Genomic DNA, 22,320 nt, shown 5'->3' with positions numbered 1-22,320 from the left:
TTCACTACAAAGATGTTTAGAGCTACAAACAATGATTTTTTTAAGGCTAAATAGAAAAAAAATTGAGAGAAAAAAGTGAATTTTTTTTATGAGTCCAAATCAAATGAACCAAGTCTCTATTTATAGAGGAAAAAAAATAATGAATTTTGATAAAAATAAAAATAAATAAAAAATGTATTTACTATGAAATAATTAATTTTAAATGATTAAAAGAAAATAAAATCTAAATAATCACAACAACCAATAAAATTGTGTAAAGTGTTGCATGTGACCCCACTTTTTTCTCATTTAACATGTTGAATCTTTTCAACACCAATTAATCCACATCACATTAAACACCTCATTCAACAAGCCATTGTAGACATTCAACTATTGAATAATTTTTTCAACACCCCCATTGTAAATGGTCTAATGAAATCTAATAGCAGTAGCACATTTGTCATAAATCAACTTTTTTAGTGAACTATATTAAAACATTGATACAATTCAGTGTTTTTAATTGGATATATATATATATATATATATATATATATATATATATATATATATATATATATATATATATATATATATATATATATATATATATATATATATATATATATATATATATATATATTGTTATATATTGTTATCTGTTCAACTCATTATTTGAAGTGTTTACATATTAAGAAGAAATTACATCCTAACATAAGATGCTATAAGGAGGTAGTAATATGAAGAGGGTTGCTATATGTACACCAAAGTCTTACTTCATAGGAGTACACCGTATTATATTCAACATGTCCATGTGATTGTTTGTGTATCAGGCCAAATAAAAAATAAATATTAAATATTTTAAAAAAATAACCGTATCATTATACGATGTATGTGTTACTTTGAGTATACAGATAACGTTTCTCTAATATGAATATATAATAAATAACCTATATAGTGTTGTTACTTGTTAGGCAATGAGCACATTACTTGATCACATTTCTGGCTAATCATGTTGTACAAATTATATAACTTATTTATTCTTACAAACTAGTAATTTTTACACAATTTTGAAATTGATCTTTAGTCTATTTAATGATCACACATATATATACAGAAAAATGCAAAAAAAAAATACGTACATACATATATTGATGCAAATGGTGATATACGAAAATTTAGAAAGTACATATATATTTCTATAACTTTTTAATTTGTTTGAAGAATTCTTCCTCGATTCTCAGCTCCTTGTTCAACTGCAAAATATAGAACCATCATATGAAGTATTGTCTTTTTGAGGTTCAATAGTTTATTATGAAAATAAGAAAAAAAACTGTATAGTGTATGTTTGATTTGGCGAGCCAAAAGCAATTATATGGATGTAGAATTGATTCTGGATGATTTTGAGGTGTTTGATTTTTCAAAAGTAGAATTGATTCTGCCTCCAAAATTGATTCTACTTGAAGCTAAAATTTGTAGCTTCTAAGTTTAAATGTGATTTTTACAATGATTTTTTTTGTTAAACTCACTTCTACGTATATGTATCCAAACATAAATCAATTCTGCAAAACTTAATTATGTTTAGGGATAACAATTGTACCCATTCCCAGTTGGTACCCTAAAATATCACCCATAACGGGTAGGGTAAAAATACGTAAAACGGATACAAGCAATTACCCACGAAAAAAAGCGGGTATGGGTGCGGGTACGGGGGTACCTTAGTGTCCACCCCGCCCCATACCCGCACAAATTATATTTATATTTTTATTATTATATATACACTAATGCTTATCAATTATATTAACTACATCTCATTTAAACTTGCACGTGTTTTAATAAAAAAATTGTTTATTTCTTAACTCAATAATAACATTCTCGAATTTTTTAAATGTTGTTAGAAACTTAAAACGACATGATATTATAATTGATCGATAAATTTTTATTAGAAATACTTAGGTACCCAGAGGGTACGAGTACGGACACAAACGTTGATGCCCACGCGGGTATGGGGATGAGTACTATAGTACCATATCCAGACCCTATCCATTGTCATCCCTAATTATGTCAAAATTAGTTCTACAAAAATCAATTCTTTCAAAATCAATTTAGTCCACCACCGATCCAAACACACACATAGTATAAGAAAATATCAATTAGTATATAGTATAATAACATTGTTTAAGAAAATATGTGGTATTTACTCTTTAGCACCAACACCTTTGAAAATGTGACGCATGTATCTGTGTTTGAAACCGAAACTAACACTTGTGATTATTTTTAATTTATTCACTTTTTAAAATTATTAGCAGTGTCGACATATCTATGTCAGTGTCATGTTTCCAGTGTTCATGCTTCATAGGCTATTTATATTTTATGTACCTTGTTGTGTATTGTAGTTTGTCTGTGAGGAATTAGCACGCGTCATAGGACTTTTAACACCATATTTTAGATGTGCTTGCTCATCATTCTTTAGCAAAGAACTAACAGCTCCTTTCACCCTCTCAATCACACCACTACCATTAGCACCTCTTCTAGGACTCGACAATGCTTGAGAATTATATGAACTTTTGGGGCTTGTAGTATTATTAGTCTTCACACTCGCAAGAGAAGGAGACGCATTTTTCATCATTACTGAAGTAAAAGGAGCAACCGGGGTTATTGAACCAACATGATATTTAGAGGAGGAAGCAGATTGAGATGGTGCAGTTGAGTTTGACCCTTCAACATTGGATGATGTCAGTTTCTGAGTCATTGTTACACTTTCTTTTGGGCTATTAGTTGGCGTTGTTGCAAGTTGAGGAGATTTTATTGTAGAAGTTGTGGATTTGATAGGAGTAAGTGCATTTTCTTGATCTAGCTCTTCTCCTGATTTCATTGTCCTTAGAACACGCTTCTCGGAGATTACTGGATTTGCTCTTGGATGTTGTCTCGCATTTTCCTTGTACTCTTCTGGTGCTAGCTCTGATTCATAGACTGAAATAATGGAATATAAATGTTCACATTAAATTTATATAAAATTTACTAAGAAATAAGAACGAATAGACATAAGACTAAGGTTTTAAATTGCTGTTGAAGTTGCTATCTGATTATAATATCGTTAGTGGTCATTTTCTAACATCTAGGTTAGGAATTTAAGAATTTTATTAATTACTTGGAGCTCCAAGGTATTCAGGGTCTTCTTCTTCCTCTTCGTCTTCTAGGCTAACTCCCCAAGAAGGAGTGAGATTTTTGTCGTCCTGTCTTTTTTGGCTTAGACTGTTGCGCAATACTAATTTCTTGGCCCTTTCTTTCACTTTGGCAAGAACTGATTTTCTTTGATAGAGGCCTTGATCTTCTTCAAGGTCATGGGGCTTCATCCCAAAGTAAGGAGAGGAAGGGGAAGAAGCAAATGTGGGAGAATAGGTTGGTGACATCCTAGAGGATTCCCCTCCTGCATATGGAAACATAACATAAAATTAATATGACTTTTATGTAGGACATAAAATTAGATTATTTTTTATAGGTGTTACTTGTGATGCAAGCAATTCATTTGTGTAATTTGGTAAATCAGACAAATTTTGTGATTGTTCAAATATCCACATGATTAAAAGATATCTATGATAACAAATATATATAGTATGACATTTCTGAACAAGCTTGTATTTAGCGTTAACCACTTGTTAGTACTTAACACCAACATACATTGATACATGTGATTAGATTCAATGTTAGTGGTGTGTCTATGCATGTGTTTCACATATCAAAACTTGTTAATAATTAGCATAATTACATTAACCGGGAATATAAATGTGATTAATCATAATTTATAAGGTGTTACCTCGGAGGAATTGTTCCATGGTAGCAATGGAAGGACTTCTTGTTGTAGTATCAACATGTTTGTAAGTGCGTTCTGTCTGAGGCATTTTTCTAAAAAGTTCCCTGGAAATTGCAATGTGCTTCAGCTTTTAAAGTAACGTTTGTGATAAATTTGTATGGTTAATAATAAAAGGTTATTAATTTTAACACAAAATGAACCATGGTGGAGGAATTGGCTCCGAGATTATAGCATTGTGCAATGATTGAAAAGGCTAAATAGAGTAGAGATACATTAGTGGACTCATATTTTTGCACGTGGTGGAGTCACAAATTTTCAAGCTAAGTAGTGACTTGACATTGATAACATATTGAAACTTGTTTTTGGTTACAATAAGGAAATAAATTGAAACTTGAAACTTAACACACACTCACACATAACAATATTTTCATAAGAATTGAAGCATTGTTTAACACTTTATTTTAAATTAGGGGTGTGCATTTTAATTTGTTAGGTACTTGGTTAATATAAATTATTCTTCTTCCCCAAATATTTGTTAGTTTAATAAATTTATATATAGTACTGAAAAATTTTAAAAAAAAAATTTGTAACTTTATTTAATTATAATAATTTGAATTATTTTGGATCCATTTATTTTTGTGACAAAAGCTCAATTTATCAGATCAGAACTAGAAATGTGGTTTGATTAATAAGATTCGTGGATCATGTACACTGTTAGATTGTTAGGTTGCGTTATTTCAGTTATTAAAAAATTGGTAAAGAAAAAAAAAATGGCAAAGCAAAAAAAAATAGCATGATTGGTTTTAGAGAAACCAGATTTAACAGTGTTTGTTTCAAAAGAAGATGGAAGGATTGATTGTAGAAAGAAAGAAAGCACGGGAAACGATATCCTTCCTTCATTTGATTCTCTCAAAAAGTTAAAAGAAGGATTACATTTTGGTGGGTCCCACTTAAACAAATCTTCCACGCCAAAATGAGAAGAAAGTGGGATAAGTATATGTATTTTTATTTCTTTTCACTTTCTAGAAGTTTTTATCTTTCTTTCCTTCTATTTTCTTTCATACCAAACAATTAAATTATTCATCTCACTTTCCATTCTCATTCTTTCCTTTTATTTTCTAACTTTCTTTTACCAACCAAACACAAAATTATTCATCTCACTTTCCATTCTCATTCTTTCCTTTTATTTTCTAACTTTCTTTTACCAACCAAACACAGTGTAAAAGTCCGAATGAAAAAGCAGTTTTTATTAGGAACCGGTTTTGAACCAACCTGATCCAAATATAAACCGGTTTTATATACCTAAAACATTTTTATAAAAACAGTTTTAAAAACTAAACCAAACCATATATATGGATCAATTGCACACCCCTAACTGATAGTCATTTTAGTAACAATAGAAATTGTTGGTCTTGTTGTAAATGATAATCACTTAATTAACCATAAAAATTGATTTGTTAAAAAGTAGAACCTAAAAATAATGGTCAATAACGTATACAACAAACAATTCATGAGATGAAACCTACCCGGATTACCAAAAGATAATCATGAGGTGTATCATGAAGCATGATTGTACTAGATATTCCCAGTCTGTTCAACAGAAGATAATACCCTGCAGTTTTACAATTGAAATCTGCAGAGTGAATGCATTATTGTTTAACTCCCCAGAGAGGCCGATAGTATGCTCAACCAAGAAGCAGCGTTGTCTGTGACAGTAACAGAGGCAATTGTCTCAGTAAGAGAACTTCCTTGCTGCACAACATGCTCCACTATTTCTTATATCAACACTACACAAACTCTTTAGTTCTAATAAAAAAAGAAGCACTCTTCTGATTCCACAGAAGAATATCCAGGCATAAACACACCAAAATTCAGCATGTGGGAAATGTAATTTCTTATAATATTCAACCCAAGAGAGAAAATGAAGATTTGTGAAACAGAAAAACAAACAAGATAAACAAAAATAATAAAGACAAAACAACATAATAAGTTCACATGTTACTGCAAACAGGTGAAGGAATTAATAGAGTTACTACAACTTATTGTAGACAATGTAGACACACAAAATTCAAAAGGGAACATACATATATAATAATAGCATGAGAGGAATTTTAAAGTAGAAATTGAAATTAAACTAAGCAGTGAGTTCCTCTTCCTTGTGATTATCAATAACATCAGACTTAGGGGCAACACAAGTGATAACAAAACCACGTTCAATCTGTTAATCATCAAGGAAAGAAAGAACCATCCAGCATAAACCAGTTCAAACATGTTTAAACTAATCATGAGGCAGCTAGTAAGAGCCTTACAACATCCATCTTTGTAATGAAAACAGAACATGGAAAGATATATACAATGACAACTCAATAGATTCAAATTTTGACCCCATCAGCAAGGACGTCCAATCAGCTTATAATAAATTTTGGTAACTTCGATGCAGGCCACCCATCATGACTCAGACTACTATCAATATCTTCCCTGCATAAAATAACAAGAACAAATCACATTTCGCATTAGTTTAAACAAGGAAATTACTTCTTTTTTTTTCTTCTTTCTGATAGAACATATTACAGAGATATAGGTTTGCCATTTACAGTTTCACAAAACTCCTAAAACAAGGCGAGCATGACTGCTCTACAAATAAAAATTCTTATTCTTAAATAAACATAAATATTGCTCAATTCTATTCTATCATACCTCTCCGGTAAAATTGCCAGGACCAGGAGGTGGAAATCTTTGTTGGGAACCTGACTGTTCATTGGCATGCTGATTCCCCTTATTGGCTTGTTCAAATTCCTCCATATATGATGGTTTGAAATTCCATCCACCTTCACTAGGCACAGAGTCTCTTTTTTCTCCTTGTCCTGGTGACCCGAAGTTCTGTTGTTGAGCAAAATTTCTTCTTTCTCCTTGTCCTGGGGGTCCGAAGTTCTGTTGTGGTGCAAAATTTCTTCTATCTCCTTGCCCTGGTGGTCCGAAGTTCTGGGGTGGCGCAAAATTTCCTCTTTCTCCTTGTCCTGGTGGTCCGAAACTCTGTTGTGGTGCATAGTTTCTTCTTTCTCCTTGTCCCGGTGGTCCGAAGTTCTGCGGTGGTGCAAAATTTCCTCTTTCTCCTTGTCCTGGCGGTCCGAAATTCTGTTGTGGCGCATAATTTCTTCTTTCTCCTTGTCCTGGTGATCCAAAGCTTTGTTGTGGTGGAGCAGTACCAAGGGTTTGCTGTTGGGAGTAATTTTGCGGTGCTTGATCAATGTTACGTGGGAGTGAATAATTTTGTTGGGGTGGATATCCTTGCGATGTTTGAGCATGGGTTTGTTGGGGTGGATATCCTTGTGATCCTTGTTGGGATGGATAGTTTTGTGAAGGTCCGAAATTCCTTCCACTCTGATTATTGTAAGAGGGATTCCCTTGTCCTTGTCGATTAAAGTCTCGTCTTGCTCCTTGGTTTCTCCCGTATTGTATGGGCGGAGGTCGAGGGATGATGGTTCCATCAATGTACTGGTCTCCTGTATCACACAATTAAAAATGATTCTCATAATCAAAAGGGGCAGGCAGCTTAACACCTAAGAGATCATAAAGTAAATAGCTTACACTGAAATTGAGCTAAGCATAACTAGAATTAAGCTAAAAAGTTACCTCCATATTGTTTGTTGACAGGGTCAATATAGGAATCTGGTAGCACAAAGATGACTCCAGGAAGACCTGTTGTTGAAAAGCATGAAGATGTATCAATTCAACTAAACAAGCCTATTGAATTAAAGGTAAGTATTAGGAACAGAGTTTTAAAAAACGGCCAGCCGACCGTGAAAACGGCCGCGACAAAACGGTTTCGAGAGTAGCCGATACCAATACAGTTATAACAACCGAAATCGCAAAATTCTTCAACACCTATACCAACCGAAATTGCGTTTAAAACAGTGAATAGGAATAAGAAGAAGAAATACTTTCAAATTTCTTGGACTCTTCTTCAGTGACAACAGCCTGAAATCCAGTGTAAGTGGTTGTACTGCAAGCATAAATTTTCTTCTTTGCCTCTTCCACACTAAAATCACATACAAATTCACATTCAAAATCAAACAAATTTTCAAGAATCTTAACTAAATTTTTGTAACTAATAATGAATAATCAAAAACCTGATGTTGAGACCCTTAGCACAGGTCTCTTCGTAGGTGCGAACCATTTCTTCGGGTGAAGGCTTGTTATCTTTGGGAAAATCCATAACGAAAAGCCAGTGGTTGTAGTCGCAACCTTCGAAGAGGATCGTATCAGGACCAATCTCGTCGGGGGTTTCGGCATAGCGAGAAGATAGAAGAGAAATTGGGGTAGACCTGAACGAACGGGATTGAACGGCAACCATGTTCGGCGACGATTCCCGACGTGAAGGTAGTGATGATGATGATGAAATGTGGGAGCTGGTCGGGAGAGTCAGAGTTGATGAAAAGGAATGGTGGAGGGAGGAGAGTGCTCTCAAGGTGCGGCGGTAGATGATTAGCGACGATGCCATTGCGGTGGTCGGAGAGAGTAGGGTTTTGGGGTTTAGAAAATTTGGGAATTGATTGACAGTAAAGTAAGAAGCTATCCCAAATGCTGACCATTTTGCAAAATGGGCCTTCTAATGTTTGGGCATTGTTTTTTGTTTTAAGAAAACTTTACCTTTTATACACATTACCATTACTCCTATACCCCAACATTTATCAAGATAGTAGAATTATACACTTCTCATTTATTATTAATATTTTTTTACTAGAGAAATGATAGCAACACTCTATTTTCAACACTCTATTTTCAACACTTTCTCCAACACTCACTTTTTTATTGGTTGAAACATGTGTGGGTCATACCACTTTATGTGGGATCCATTTCCAAAGTGAGAGACCCACACATGTTTCAACCAATAAGAAAGTGAGTGTTGGAGAGAAAGTGAGTGTTGGAGAGAGTGTTGAAAAGAGAGTGTTGCTAGCACTCCTCTTTTTTACTAATACATTACTTGTCTGGAACACTTAATAAAAGAGTTTCGATAATTAATTTTTTAATTTTTTAATGTACCGGAATACTTGACAAAAGTATTTTGGTAGAAATTTATTTTAATTTTTCCTGTACCGAAACACTTAGAAAAGGAATTTCGATAATTAAATTTTAATTTTCTCAATCGAATAACTTAATTAATGTATTCCAGTAATTTTCAAATTGCTTATCGGAATACTTAATTAATTAATATGTTTCAGTTGTTTTCAAACTACTCACCAGACAATTTTATTAAAGAGTTCTGATGGTTTAATTTTTTCTTCAAATTTTTGACTTTAGGAATGATTTTAAAATGTGGCTAAAAGTGGTGTATTTTGTAAAAAGTGGGTTGTAGTGTAGGCAACACTTTTTGGGGTTGCCTAAAGTCTTTCTTCGAAATTGAATGAATTGTAAGTTTTTTTAAGTGTAATTTTTTCCAACTTAAATTACTTATTTAAGGATATTTTAGTCAAATTGAATGAATCGTAGGGATAGGAGAATGATTGTTGGTAGGGATGTAAATTGATATTCATGGAGACAGATAATATGATATTCGTATCTGCTCCGTTGTATAAATATGATATCCATATCCGCCCCATCTTCATGCAGGTATCTGTTAAACGGATAATCCGCGAGTTTTAAGATATCTGCGAATATTTACAGATATCCATGGATAATATTTTTTTTCTAAAATTATGTTTTGAAAAAAATATTTTTAGCTACTTTTAAAGACATAAGTTATTTTCACATAACATCCATACAAACCTCTCTTATTTTAACAACAAATATTCATCATATTAATTTTCTTCATTTTCACCAAGGCATAAATATAGAAGAATTGTTGAAGTGAGGTATAGAGTATAGAAGAAGGCTAAATATGAAATTGTCAAAAGGATTTGTATGAAATATAAATATTTTCTTTAAAAGAAAATAAAAAAAATATGAGCAGCTTAGATTTTTAGAGGATGAAAACAATTAATTTTTAAATAATTTTTATAATTTATTAACGGATATGGGTATCCGCGGATATGGATAATATTAAACTTGTATCCATATCCATTAGTAAACAGATATTTAAATATCCATTTATTATATCTGTGGATATCTATTAAGCTAACCGCCCCGTATCTGTGACGAATTTTATCCGCGAATATGAATTTTTTTGTCATCCTTAATTGTTGGGGTATGGGGTAAAATTTTCATACTTTACACTATACCTCTACCATTATTCCTATACTCCAATATGTTAGAACAAGATTTGTTCTGATCAATTATCTTAGTTTTGATGATAACAATAATATGAATTTTGTTTAAGATAATATGATACTCTAATCCAATGCAATTTCCTTTTCAGGAAATATATAAAGAGTATGCATAATTCAGCGCTCAGAAGATGTGTCTCAAAGGGTTCAGCATGCAACATCAGAACATGGTCTGGCAAGACATCAGAAGATGGTCGAAGTAGAATCAGAACATGGGTCTATGGAAGCATCAGAAGAACATGAGATCAGAAGCACTGAAGCTCAGAAGATGGTATCACGCTCAGAAGCACTTCAAGGTCAGAAGATCAGAAGATGCTATGCACCAAGCTGTTTGACTCTGATGATATTCAAACGTTGTATTCACAAACATCAGATCAGAAGGAAGTACAAGTGGCAGGCTACGCTGACTGACAAAAGGAACGTTAAAGCTATTAAAGGCAACGTCAGTAGACACAGCGTGAACAAGGCTCGAGGTAGTTGACAAAAGCGTATAACATTAAATGCAATGCTGTACGGAACACGCAAAGCATTAAATGCACTCAACGGTCATCTTCTCAACGCCTATAAATATGAAGTTCTGATGAGAAGCAAGGTTACCAACTCTGAACGAAATAATTCAAAAAGACTTGCTGAAACGCTGTTCAATCAAAGCTCAGAATCTTCATCTTCATCAAAGCTCACTACATTGCTGTTGTAATATTTTAGTGAGATTAAGCATAAACGATAAGAGAAATATCACAGTTTGTGATTATAGCTTTTAAGAAGCAATTGTAAACTCTTGAATTGATTACATTAAGTTGTAAGGAACTAGAGTGATCGTGTGGATCAGTATACTCTAGGAAGTCTTAGAAGTTTTCTAAGCAGGTTGTAACTAGAGTGATCGTGTGGATCTGTATACTCTAGAAAGTCTTAGAGGGTATCTAAGCAGTTGTTCCTGGAGTGATCAGTGTGTGATCAGTAGACTCTGGAAGACTTAGTTGCTGACTAAGTGGAAAACCATTGTAATCCGTGCGATTAGTGGATTAAATCCTCAGTTGAGGTAAATCATCTCTGCGGGGGTGGACTGGAGTAGTTTAGTTAACAACGAACCAGGATAAAAATAACTGTGCACTTTATTTTTATCATTCAAGTTTTAAAACTACACTTATTCAAACCCCCCCTTTCTAAGTGTTTTTCTATCCTTCAATTGGTATCAGAGCGCCGGTTCTAAGGTGCAAGCACTTAACCGTGTTTAGAAAAGATTCAGGAAGAGAAAAACGCTTCAGTAAAAGATGGCTGATGGAACTGAAAAATCTACATCTACATCTGGCTCTGCTGAGCAACACAACGGTAACAATGGTTATACTAGACCGCCGGTATTTGATGGTGAAAACTTTGAATACTGGAAAGATAAACTGGAAAGTTACTTTCTTGGTCTAGAAGGTGATCTATGGGATCTTATGATGGATGGTTACAAACATCCAGTAAATGCCAGTGGCGTAAAGCTGACAAGGCAAGAAATGAGTGATGATCAAAAGAAGCTTTTCAGGAATCATCATAAATGCATAACTGTTTTGCTGAATGCTATTTCTCATGCTGAGTATGAGAAAATATCAAACAGGGAAACGGCCTATGATATATATGAGTCCTTGAAAATGACTCATGAAGGAAATGCTCAAGTCAAGGAGACTAAAGCTCTTGCCTTAATCCAAAAGTATGAAGCCTTCAAGATGGAGGATGATGAAGACATTGAAAAGATGTTTTCAAGATTTCAAACTCTTACTGCTGGATTGAGAGTTCTTGACAAAGGATACACCAAGGCTGATCATGTAAAGAAGATCATCAGAAGCTTACCCAGAAGATGGGGTCCTATGGTGACTGCATTCAAGATTGCAAAGAATCTGAATGAAGTTTCTCTGGAAGAGCTGATTAGTGCCTTGAGAAGTCATGAAATAGAGCTGGACGCAAATGAGCCTCAAAAGAAAGGTAAGTCTATTGCATTAAAATCTAATATCAAGAAATGCACTAACGCTTTTCAGGCTAGAGAAGAAGATCCTGAAGAATCAGAATCTGAAGAAGAAGATGAACTATCTATGATCTCCAGAAGGGTAAACCAACTCTGGAAGAGCAAGCAAAGGAAGTTCAGAGGCTTCAGAAGTTCAAAGAGATTTGAACATGGAGAATCTTCTGATGACAGAAGATCTGACAAAAAGAAGGTCATGTGCTATGAATGCAATGAGCCAGGACACTTCAGGAATGAATGTCCAAAACTTCAGAAGGAAAATCCCAAGAAGAAGTTTCATAAGAAGAAAGGTCTTATGGCAACCTGGGATGAGTCAGAAGATGATTCAGACTCTGAAGATGAGCAGGCTAACTGTGCGCTGATGGCGACAGAAGATGACGGATCAGAATCTACATCAGAATCAGATTCTGAAGAGGTATTTTCTGAACTTACTAGAGATGAGTTAGTTTCCGGGTTAACTGAACTTCTGGAATCCAAGTCTCAGATTTGTATCAAATACAAAAAGCTGAAAAAGCTATTTGAATTTGAAACAAAGAAGCTTGAGTTGGAGAATTCTGAATTAAAAGAAAAACTTTTAAAATTATCCAATAATGTTGGATCTCCTTCTGATTCAGAAAAATCCACTCCTAGTCTAAACCATATTCTAAAAGAATATGATTTAAGTTTCAGGAAGTTCTTATCTAGAAGTATTGGCAGAAGTCAGCTAGCTTCTATGATATATGTCGTGTCTGGAAACAAAAGAGTTGGCATTGGTTATGAGGGTGAAACCCCATGCAAACTTGAACCTGTTGATGAAATGAAATTCACATACAAACCATTGTATGATCAGTTCAAGTATGGCCACTCCCATGATATTAGGCACACATCACATGCTAAAAGTTTTCACATAACACACACCAAAAAGCATGTGACACAACCTAGGAAATATCATGAAACTCACATTAAAAATTATCATGCTGTTCCTCCTATTGCTTATAATGTCAAACCCAAGTTCAATCAGAACTTGAGAAAATCTAACAAGAAAGGACCCAAGAAGATGTGGGTACCTAAGGATAAGATTATTCCTATTGCAGATATCCTTGGCTGCAAAAAGGACAAAGCACAACATGTCATGGTACCTGGACTCTGGATGCTCACGACACATGACAGGAAGAAGGTCTATGTTCCAAGACCTGGTGCTTAAGTCTGGAGGAGAAGTCAAGTCTGGAGGAGATCAGAAGGGCAAGATAATTGGCTCTGGAACTATAAAGTCTGGTAACTCTCCTTCCATTTCTAATGTACTTCTTGTAGAAGGATTAACTCATAACCTCTTATCTATCAGTCAATTAAGTGACAATGGTTATGATATAATCTTTAATCAAAAGTCTTGCAAGGCTGTAAATTAGAAGGATGGCTCAATCCTATTTACAGGCAAGAGGAAGAATAACATTTATAAGACAGATCTGCAAGATCTTATGAGTCAGAAGGTGACTTGTCTTATGTCTGTTTCTGAAGAGCAGTGGGTCTGGCACAGAAGATTAGGTCATGCTAGTTTGAGAAAGATTTCTCAGATTAACAAACTGGATCTTGTCAGAGGACTCCCTAATCTGAAATTCAAATCAGATGCTCTTTGTGAAGCATGTCAGAAGGGCAAGTTCTCCAAACCTGCATTCAAGTCCAAGAATGTTGTTTCTACCTCAAGGCCATTAGAACTTCTGCACATTGATCTGTTTGGCCCAGTCAAAACAGCATCTGTCAGAGGGAAGAAATATGGATTAGTCATCGTGGATGATTATAGTCGCTGGACGTGGGTAAAATTCCTGAAACACAAGGATGAGACACATTCAGTGTTCTTTGACTTCTGCATTCAGATCCAATCTGAAAAAGAGTGCAAAATCATAAAGGTCAGAAGTGATCATGGTGGTGAATTTGAGAACAGATCCTTTGAAGAATTCTTCAAAGAAAATGGTATTGCCCATGATTTCTCTTGTCCTAGAACTCCACAGCAAAATGGAGTTGTAGAGCGAAAGAATAGGACTCTGCAAGAAATGGCCAAAACCATGATCAATGAAACCAATATGGCTAAGCATGTCTGGGCAGAAGCAATAAACACTGCATGCTATATTCAGAATAGAATCTCTATCAGACCTATTCTAAATAAGACTCCCTATGAATTGTGGAAGAATAAAAAGCCCAACATTTCATATTTCCATCCTTTTGGATGTGTATGTTTTATTCTGAACACTAAAGATCATCTTGGTAAGTTTGATTCCAAAGCTCAAAAATGTTTCCTTCTTGGATATTCTGAACGCTCAAAAGGCTACAGAGTATACAATACTGAAACATTGATTGTGGAAGAATCAATCAATATCAGGTTTGATGATAAGCTTGGTTCTGAAAAACCAAAGCAGTTTGATAATTTTGCAGATTATGATATTGACATATCAGAAGTTGTTGAGCCAAGAAGCAACGCATCAGAAGCAGAGCTTCTCAGAAGCAAAGAATCTGAAGATCAAGTATCAGCTTCTCTGGACAATCTAAGCATTTCTGAAGAACCATCTGTCAGAAGATCATCCAGACTCATCTCTGGTCATTCAGAAGATGTCATTCTTGGAAAGAAGGATGATCCAATCAGAACAAGAGCATTCCTTAAGAACAACGCAGATTGTCAATTAGGTCTTGTATCTTTGATCGAGCCAACTTCTGTTAATCATGCTCTAGAAGATCCAGACTGGATAATTGCTATGCAAGAAGAACTGAATCAGTTTACAAGGAATGATGTTTGGGATCTTGTTCCTAGACCAGATGGATTCAATATAATCGGTACAAAATGGGTCTTCAGAAACAAGCTCAGTGAGAAAGGTGAAGTGATAAGAAACAAAGCCAGACTGGTGGCTCAGGGTTATAGTCAGCAAGAAGGGATTGACTATGCAGAAACCTTTGCACCAGTGACCAGGTTAGAATCTATTCGTCTATTAATTTCATTTGCCACTTAACATAACATCACTCTCTATCAGATGGATGTTAAGAGTGCCTTCTTAAACGGTTATATAGATGAAGAAGTTTATGTCCATCAACCTCCTGGTTTTGAAGACTCTATGTCTCCTAATCATGTTTTTAAACTAAAGAAATCGTTGTATGGATTGAAACAAGCTCCCAGAGCTTGGTATGAACGCTTAAGTTCTTTCCTTCTGGATAATGGTTTCACTAGAGGAAAAGTGGACACTACTCTTTTTTGTAAAACCTTTAAAAGGGATATTTTAATTTGTCAAATATATGTAGATGATATTATTTTTGGAACATCTAATGCTACACTTGGAAAGGAGTTTGCTGAGTCTATGCAGGCTGAGTTTGAAATGAGCATGATGGGAGAACTCAAGTATTTCCTTGAAATACAAATAAATCAAACATTAGAAGGAACGTATGTTCACCAAACCAAGTATGTGAAGGAACTCCTAAAGAAGTTTAATCTTCTGGACTGCAAAGAAGCCAAAACTCCTATGCATCCAACATGTATCCTAGGTAAGGATGAGGTAAGTAAGAAGGTAGATCAGAAGTTATACAGAGGTATGATTGGATCTCTTCTATATTTGACTGCTTCTAGACCTGATATTCTGTTCAGTGTTTGTTTGTGTGCTAGATTCCGATCAGATCCTAGAGAATCTCATTTAACTGCTGTTAAGAGAATTCTAAGGTATCTGAAAGGTACTACTAATGTTGGCTTAGTTTACAGAAAATCTAAAGAATACAACTTAGTAGGATTCTGTGATGCTGACTATGCTGGAGACAGAATTGAAAGAAAGAGTACTTCAGGAAGTTGCCAATTTCTTGGAAGTCATTTGATCTCCTGGTACAGCAAGAAGCAAGCAACTATTGCTCTATCAACAACAGAAGCAGAATATGTCGCTGCTGCTGGTTGTAGTACACAGATGCTCTGGATGAAGAGTCAGTTAGAAGATTATCAGATATATGAGAGTAACATTCCTATATTCTGTGATAATACTTCTGCTATATGTTTATCTAAGAATCCTATTCTTCATTCAAAAGCTAAACATATTGAGATTAAACATCATTTCATAAGGGACTATGTTCAGAAGGGTGTTATTTCTTTAAACTTTGTGGATACAGACCATCAATGGGCTGATATCTTTACAAAACCCCTGGCTGAAGATAGGTTTAAATTCATTCTGAAGAACATCAGTATGGATCTATGCCCATAATGAGAAGATGAGAAGTTCTTATGTATGAGTATCTTCTGAAATGAATGTTATTTTTTAATCAGAAGTTCTGATTGAAATCTTCTAGAAATTATGATTCGGTTATTACTAACGTTTCATTGTCTAAGTTGATTCAGAACCTCTTTTAAAGCAAAACAGCTGTAACGCTTTATCTCGGGATGGTAAACCTGTTGTTACTGTTTATGGATAAGCGCGCGTGCAGTTGAAGGGACGCCGACCATAGGTAACTGTGCTAGTCACCTCATTTGTCTTTATTATCTCTCATCTTTTCACGCAACATTAAATGCTTTTCATCAATTGCTTCATTTTATTTTTTTTAAATACTCTTCAAACGTTTTTGTTTTCCTATCTCTTTGTATTCCTCTTAAAGTTTTTCTCTCTCTCTCTTTTGTTTTCGTCTCTTGCTCAAACAAGTTTCTTCTTTCTTTTAAAAATCCTTGCTCAAACCTAGCGTTCACCCTAAGCCTGTTGAAGATCTATGACTCAAAGGCGACAGATCTCTGCATATCTCGGGATGGCTCTCCTAATACCTCTCAAGTCAGACCTCTTCTTTGATGTTGTTATCAACTTTCACCCAAAGACAGAAGACTTTCTTGAGTTATGGGAGGAGGTTAAGAATGATATTCTTAACTTCTATGTTAAGGGAAAGCCCCGTTTGCAACATTAGCTCTCTGTCTGTGAACTGTCCCTCACTTCCTCCTTGGTCTCTGGGATCTCTCCTACAGTGGAGGTTCCAGTCTGGAAGACAAGAAGTCCTCAGGGATTCTTGATGGGTTGACACAAAGTGTGTCTAGCTAGGGTTTTGTTTTTAATTTTTGTAGTAATTTCCTCTTTGGATGATTTTTTTTGTATTTGCTAGGAATGTTTCTCATCTTGTTAAACATAGGAACCTTTTGTAATCTTTGTTTTGATTATTAATGAAAAGTTTCTTTGCTTTTACATTCCAGTAAATTTTCTTTGTCGTTTTATACATCTGAATCTTTTGAAATATTTTTTTTGATGTTATGACAAAAAGGGGGAGAAGATAAATGATAAATGATTTGATTAATCTATCAGTTGCTGGGTAAAGCTCCCACACATTTACTAACAAGAACTGCAAGTTCTATATGGTTTAAGTGTTTTGCAGGCATAAAGAATTGAAGAGAATCTTCAGAAGCAAACACAAGAAGCAAAACCATAAGAAGCGTTATTCTGTAAAAAGAATAAGCTCATGGATACTGAAGCAAGCTGAGTGCTGTCAAGCTTCAGAAGAAAGAAGAATGAATCAGAAGCACGGATAATAGAATTTGATCCATATTTGTCTATTTGCTTTGACAAAATTCTATTTGCTCTGATACACTATTTTAGCCTATATAGCTCTGATATATATATGGCTCTAATACATATCATGTGTTTTAATATACATTTTATGTTCTAACTCGTTCATGCTGACTTTTGTCGTTTAGTTTTTGTTCTGTAACATTTCAGGATGTAGAGATGCTCTGATGATGCTCTGGTACATTCAACAATGTTCTGATACAAATCTAGCATGAAGTGATGTTGGTAGACATTCAAAGTTCTGAAGCTATCCGAGGGAAGCAGAAATCAGAAGATGTGAATGTTCTAAAAGATCCAGAAAACTCAAGTTCTGAAGCTGTCCTAAATGGAAGCAGAAATCAGAAGCTGTGAATGTTCTGAGGATCAAAGAAATTCAAGTTCTGAAGCTGTCCTGAATGGAAGCAGAAATCAGAAGCTGTGAATGTTCTGAAGATCAAAGAAATTCAAGTTCTGAAGCTGTCTTAGATGGAAGCAGGAATCAGAAGCTGTGAGTGTTCTAAGGATCTAAAGAAATTCTAGTTCTGAAGCTGTCCAATGGAAGCAGAAGTCAGAAGCTATGAATTCTCTGAAGGCAGAAGCTTATATGATCGTCTCTACCGAAATAATCAGGGAAGTCTTTTATTAAAGTTCTTCGAGTATTTATTTCAGGGGGAGATTATTTATCTCATGGGGAGATTGTTAATCTCAGGGGGAGACATATTCATATGCTTATGCTATAGCTGTGTAATTTGTCTTTTGCCGTATGCTCTTTCTGATCGCAAATTCATATCATTTATATATGTTTTTGTCATCATCAAAAAGGGGGAGATTGTTAGAACAAGATTTGTTCTGATCAATTATCTTAGTTTTGATGATAACAATAATATGAATTTTGCTTAAGATAATATGATACTCTAATCCAATGCAATTTCCTTTTCAGGAAATATATAAAGAGTATGCATAATTCAGCGCTCAGAAGATGTGTCTCAAAGGGTTCAGCATGCAACATCAGAACATGGTCTGGCAAGACATCAGAAGATGGTCGAAGCAGAATCAGAACATGGGTCTATGGAAGCATCAGAAGAACATGAGATCAGAAGCACTGAAGCTCAGAAGATGGTATCACGCTCAGAAGCACTTCAAGGTCAGAAGATCAGAAGATGCTATGCACCAAGCTGTTTGACTCTGATGATATTCAAACGTTGTATTCACAAACATCAGATCAGAAGGAAGTACAAGTGGCAGGCTACGCTGACTGACAAAAGGAACGTTAAAGCTATTAAAGGCAACGTCAGTAGACACAGCGTGAACAAGGCTCGAGGTAGTTGACAAAAGCGTATAACATTAAATGCAATGCTGTACGGAACACGCAAAGCATTAAATGCACTCAACGGTCATCTTCTCAACGCCTATAAATATGAAGTTCTGATGAGAAGCAAGGTTACCAACTCTGAACGAAATAATTCAAAAAGACTTGCTGAAACGCTGTTCAATCAAAGCTCAGAATCTTCATCTTCATCAAAGCTCACTACATTGCTGTTGTAATATTTTAGTGAGATTAAGCATAAACGATAAGAGAAATATCACAGTTTGTGATTATAGCTTTTAAGAAGCAATTGTAAACTCTTGAATTGATTACATTAAGTTGTAAGGAACTAGAGTGATCGTGTGGATCAGTATACTCTAGGAAGTCTTAGAAGTTTTCTAAGCAGGTTGTAACTAGAGTGATCGTGTGGATCTGTATACTCTAGAAAGTCTTAGAGGGTATCTAAGCAGTTGTTCTTGGAGTGATCAGTGTGTGATCAGTAGACTCTGGAAGACTTAGTTGCTGACTAAGTGGAAAACCATTGTAATCCGTGCGATTAGTGGATTAAATCCTCAGTTGAGGTAAATCATCTCTGCGGGGGTGGACTGGAGTAGTTTAGTTAACAACGAACCAGGATAAAAATAACTGTGCACTTTATTTTTATCATTCAAGTTTTAAAACTACACTTATTCAAACCCCCCCTTTCTAAGTGTTTTTCTATCCTTCACAATATTTATCAAAACTTTTCAAACTATACCATTATATATATCATTAAATTTTTTAAAATGATAAATTTTGTACTCCTATATTAGTTTACCAAATAACTTAAAATAAAGTATTCCAGTAGAAATATACGTTCATCGGGTAAATTGGTAATAAGTTATTTTAAATTGTTCACCAAATAAATTAATTAAAGTGTTCTAAACTTCTCATACTTAGGCATCTTTTCATTGTCACTAACATCCGAATCAGAACTGCCAAGCTCTTCACTTTCATAATCTCCATCTTGCTCTACCACCTTTGATGAACTAGGTTTGCCTTTCATGACCCTTGCAGGAACACGAAACTTCATTTTTTTTTGGAAATTTAAAAATTGGTTGATCTTTCCTAGCTCTTGACTTGTACCTTAGCTTCTTACCACCAACTTCAACCCTATTACTTTCATTCGGTCTCTCAACCTCCACAACCACAAATCCTTCGTTATCATCATTCACCTTTCTTCCTCGTTGTCCCCAAATCCTATTCCTACAGATTCTTCATCTTCACTCGTTTCGCCAACATTAACTTCAACTATATTCGAAATCTAAGCCCTCTTTGTGTTGTCACCAACAAAATGCTCAAGACAAATATGTCCCTCAACATTGTTCATAATAGCATGATTTGCAATTGTTGTAACATGAACATCGCCAGTGATGTGAGAGAAGTTTTCATCAATACCTTCTATTTTCCTCCATATTCAGATTCCACTATAGTCGAAACCGCATTCGAGAACTAAACTCATAGCTTCGTATATGACCAACTATATTCGGAATCTCAGCCCTCTTTGTATTGTCACCAACAAAATGCTCAAGACAAATATGTCCCTCAACATTGTTCATAGTAGCATGATTTGCAAATGCTGTAACATGAACATCATCAATAACGTGAAAGAAGTTTTCGTCAATACCTTCTATTTTCCTCCACATTCGGATTCCACTACAGTCGAAACCACATTCGAGAACTAAACTCATAGCTTTGTATATGACGAGGTGTCTGAATCTTGCCCTCTAACAATAGTTTCAGTTCCTCCTCTATAAAAAACGAATCTATCACGCACAAACTGACCATCATGGTGAAAGCCTACAGTGAATAGCGTCATTCCTACAAATGGAAAATACATTTTAGGATTCATGAAAAACGATGTAACCTAAGTGAAATTAGAGAATAACGTACCTAACAAAGCTTCAACAACTTGACAATGGTGGATTCGTTAGCTTGAAAGAGGTGACGAAGAAGAAGCTTGTGTTTTCTAAATTAGGTTTTCGGGGTGGGTAAATGAGTGTGCTTGCATGCCATTTGATTTTAATTACATAAAAAAATTTAAAAAATTATGTTAATTGGATTCAATAATAAAAATAATTGGAATAAATTACACACTTAAGCAAGGGGTATACTCAAAATGCTTACATAGCAATGACAACTTTGCAAGTTAAGTCACCAAATTCACTAAAGGTTTAAAATGTGGGAATCTTGGATGAAATTTGTATTTTTCTTACTGGATTGTTTTTGGGATTCGCCCCAAATGGCAGGGGACAAAAAGGTGTTTAACCCTAGTTTTTAAATTATTCACTGGATAACTTAATTAAAGTGTTTCAGTAATTTTCAAATTACTCACAAGGTGTTCAGGTAGTTTTCAAATTACTCCCAGACAATTTAATTAAAGTGTTTTAGAGATTTAATTTTCTTCAAAATTTTTGACTTAGGCAACGGTTTAAAAACATGGCTAATAGTGGTGTAGTGCTTTATGTTGCAAATTAACCGGTTCACAATTTTTACTTTAGACAACGATTTAAAAGTGTCGTTTAAAGTAATGTTCTAGTTCTTAGGCAACGGGTGATCACTTTAGACCATTTTTTACTATGTTGAATAAACTCATTTTGTTTTAAATTTTCTTGATAACTTACCAAAATTTGTTTGAAATGTGACTTATTTTTAAAGATAAATCATTTATTTGAGGATATTTTAGTCAAATTATATAAATTATAGTAGGAGAATAATTGTCCAAGTATGAGGTAAAAATTTTCACTTTTTAATAGTATTTTTCTCATACTCAATAAAATTTTAAAATTATTTTTGTAGCGTAAATTCGATCATATCTTATATATTTATTTAAATGAAATTATTTTTAATTTTTTAAAAGTGTGGTAGTTAAAACTGCTCCAACTTATTTTGTTTGAATAATATTATCGAGACAAACTCGTGCTTTTTAAAAAAAAAATAAGTGCAAAAAGGTCACAATTTACCTTGTTTAGACATTGAAATTTGTCATGGCAATTAATTCACTCCTTAAAACGTTTATGAACCTTTAAAGTTTCATTTTCGAGTGAGAATATCTCAATCCACCCCTTGATACTCATAGGCACCTAACAAAATTTCATTTATGTCATTTACTTCCGTAGATGCACATCAAGAATTACATTTTTTGCCCAAATTTAATTTTTTACGAAGGTGCATCTACAGGGGTGGTTTATAATGGTAAATGTTTGGAAAAATTCAAATTAATTCAGTTCAGGAACTGTTCCGTAGATATAGCTCCGGGACGTCTTAACGCCAGAATGTTCCGTAGATGTACCTACGGAACCTTCTACTATATGTAAAACCAGCTATAAACTTCGATTTTTTTTTTGCAACAGAAAATAATACATTAGAATATAAGTATAGTATCACAATTAAAATAATAATAATTA

General features: G+C 34.4%; 2 protein-coding genes across 2 annotated transcripts; both read right to left on the bottom strand.

Annotated features, from left to right (window-relative positions):
* Nucleotides 1–953: 953 nt before the first annotated feature.
* LOC131621734 (uncharacterized) lies at nt 954–3,877 on the bottom strand. Its single transcript, XM_058892779.1, has 4 exons — nt 3,794–3,877; nt 3,128–3,406; nt 2,356–2,949; nt 954–1,232 (listed from the first exon to the last, which is right to left on the bottom strand). The coding sequence occupies exons 1-4, from the start codon at nt 3,810–3,812 to the stop codon at nt 1,186–1,188; spliced, it is 939 nt and encodes a 312-aa protein (XP_058748762.1). The 5' UTR covers nt 3,813–3,877; the 3' UTR covers nt 954–1,185.
* A 2,042-nt stretch (nt 3,878–5,919) lies between these two features.
* On the bottom strand, nt 5,920–19,946 carry LOC131621783 (multiple organellar RNA editing factor 1, mitochondrial-like). The gene is made up of 6 exons (XM_058892825.1): nt 19,836–19,946; nt 7,921–8,399; nt 7,732–7,829; nt 7,424–7,489; nt 6,488–7,293; nt 5,920–6,268 (listed from the first exon to the last, which is right to left on the bottom strand). Exons 1-6 carry the CDS (start codon nt 19,944–19,946, stop codon nt 6,257–6,259), a joined length of 1,572 nt encoding a protein of 523 aa, XP_058748808.1. The 3' UTR covers nt 5,920–6,256.
* Nucleotides 19,947–22,320: the final 2,374 nt, after the last annotated feature.

This window comes from Vicia villosa, unplaced genomic scaffold, assembly GCF_029867415.1.
Source record: "Vicia villosa cultivar HV-30 ecotype Madison, WI unplaced genomic scaffold, Vvil1.0 ctg.000011F_1_1, whole genome shotgun sequence".
Classification (NCBI taxonomy): Eukaryota; Viridiplantae; Streptophyta; class Magnoliopsida; order Fabales; family Fabaceae; genus Vicia; species Vicia villosa.
The sequence above is the reverse complement of the archived record's forward strand: the minus strand, read 5'-3'. Positions and strand labels throughout refer to the sequence as shown.

Coding starts and splice junctions, on each gene's coding strand:
- LOC131621734 (XM_058892779.1), bottom strand. Junction 2,950..3,127: donor TGAATACCTTGGAGCTCCAA/GTAATTAATAAA, acceptor CCATTATTTCAG/TCTATGAATCAGAGCTAGCA. Junction 1,233..2,355: donor AAACTACAATACACAACAAG/GTACATAAAATA, acceptor TATATTTTGCAG/TTGAACAAGGAGCTGAGAAT.
- LOC131621783 (XM_058892825.1), bottom strand. CDS start 19,946: ATGAAGTTTCGTGTTCCTGCAAGGGTCATGAAAGGCAAACCTAGTTCA. Junction 7,490..7,731: donor AGAGTCCAAGAAATTTGAAA/GTATTTCTTCTT, acceptor TTTCAACAACAG/GTCTTCCTGGAGTCATCTTT. Junction 7,294..7,423: donor TGTCAACAAACAATATGGAG/GTAACTTTTTAG, acceptor TGTGTGATACAG/GAGACCAGTACATTGATGGA.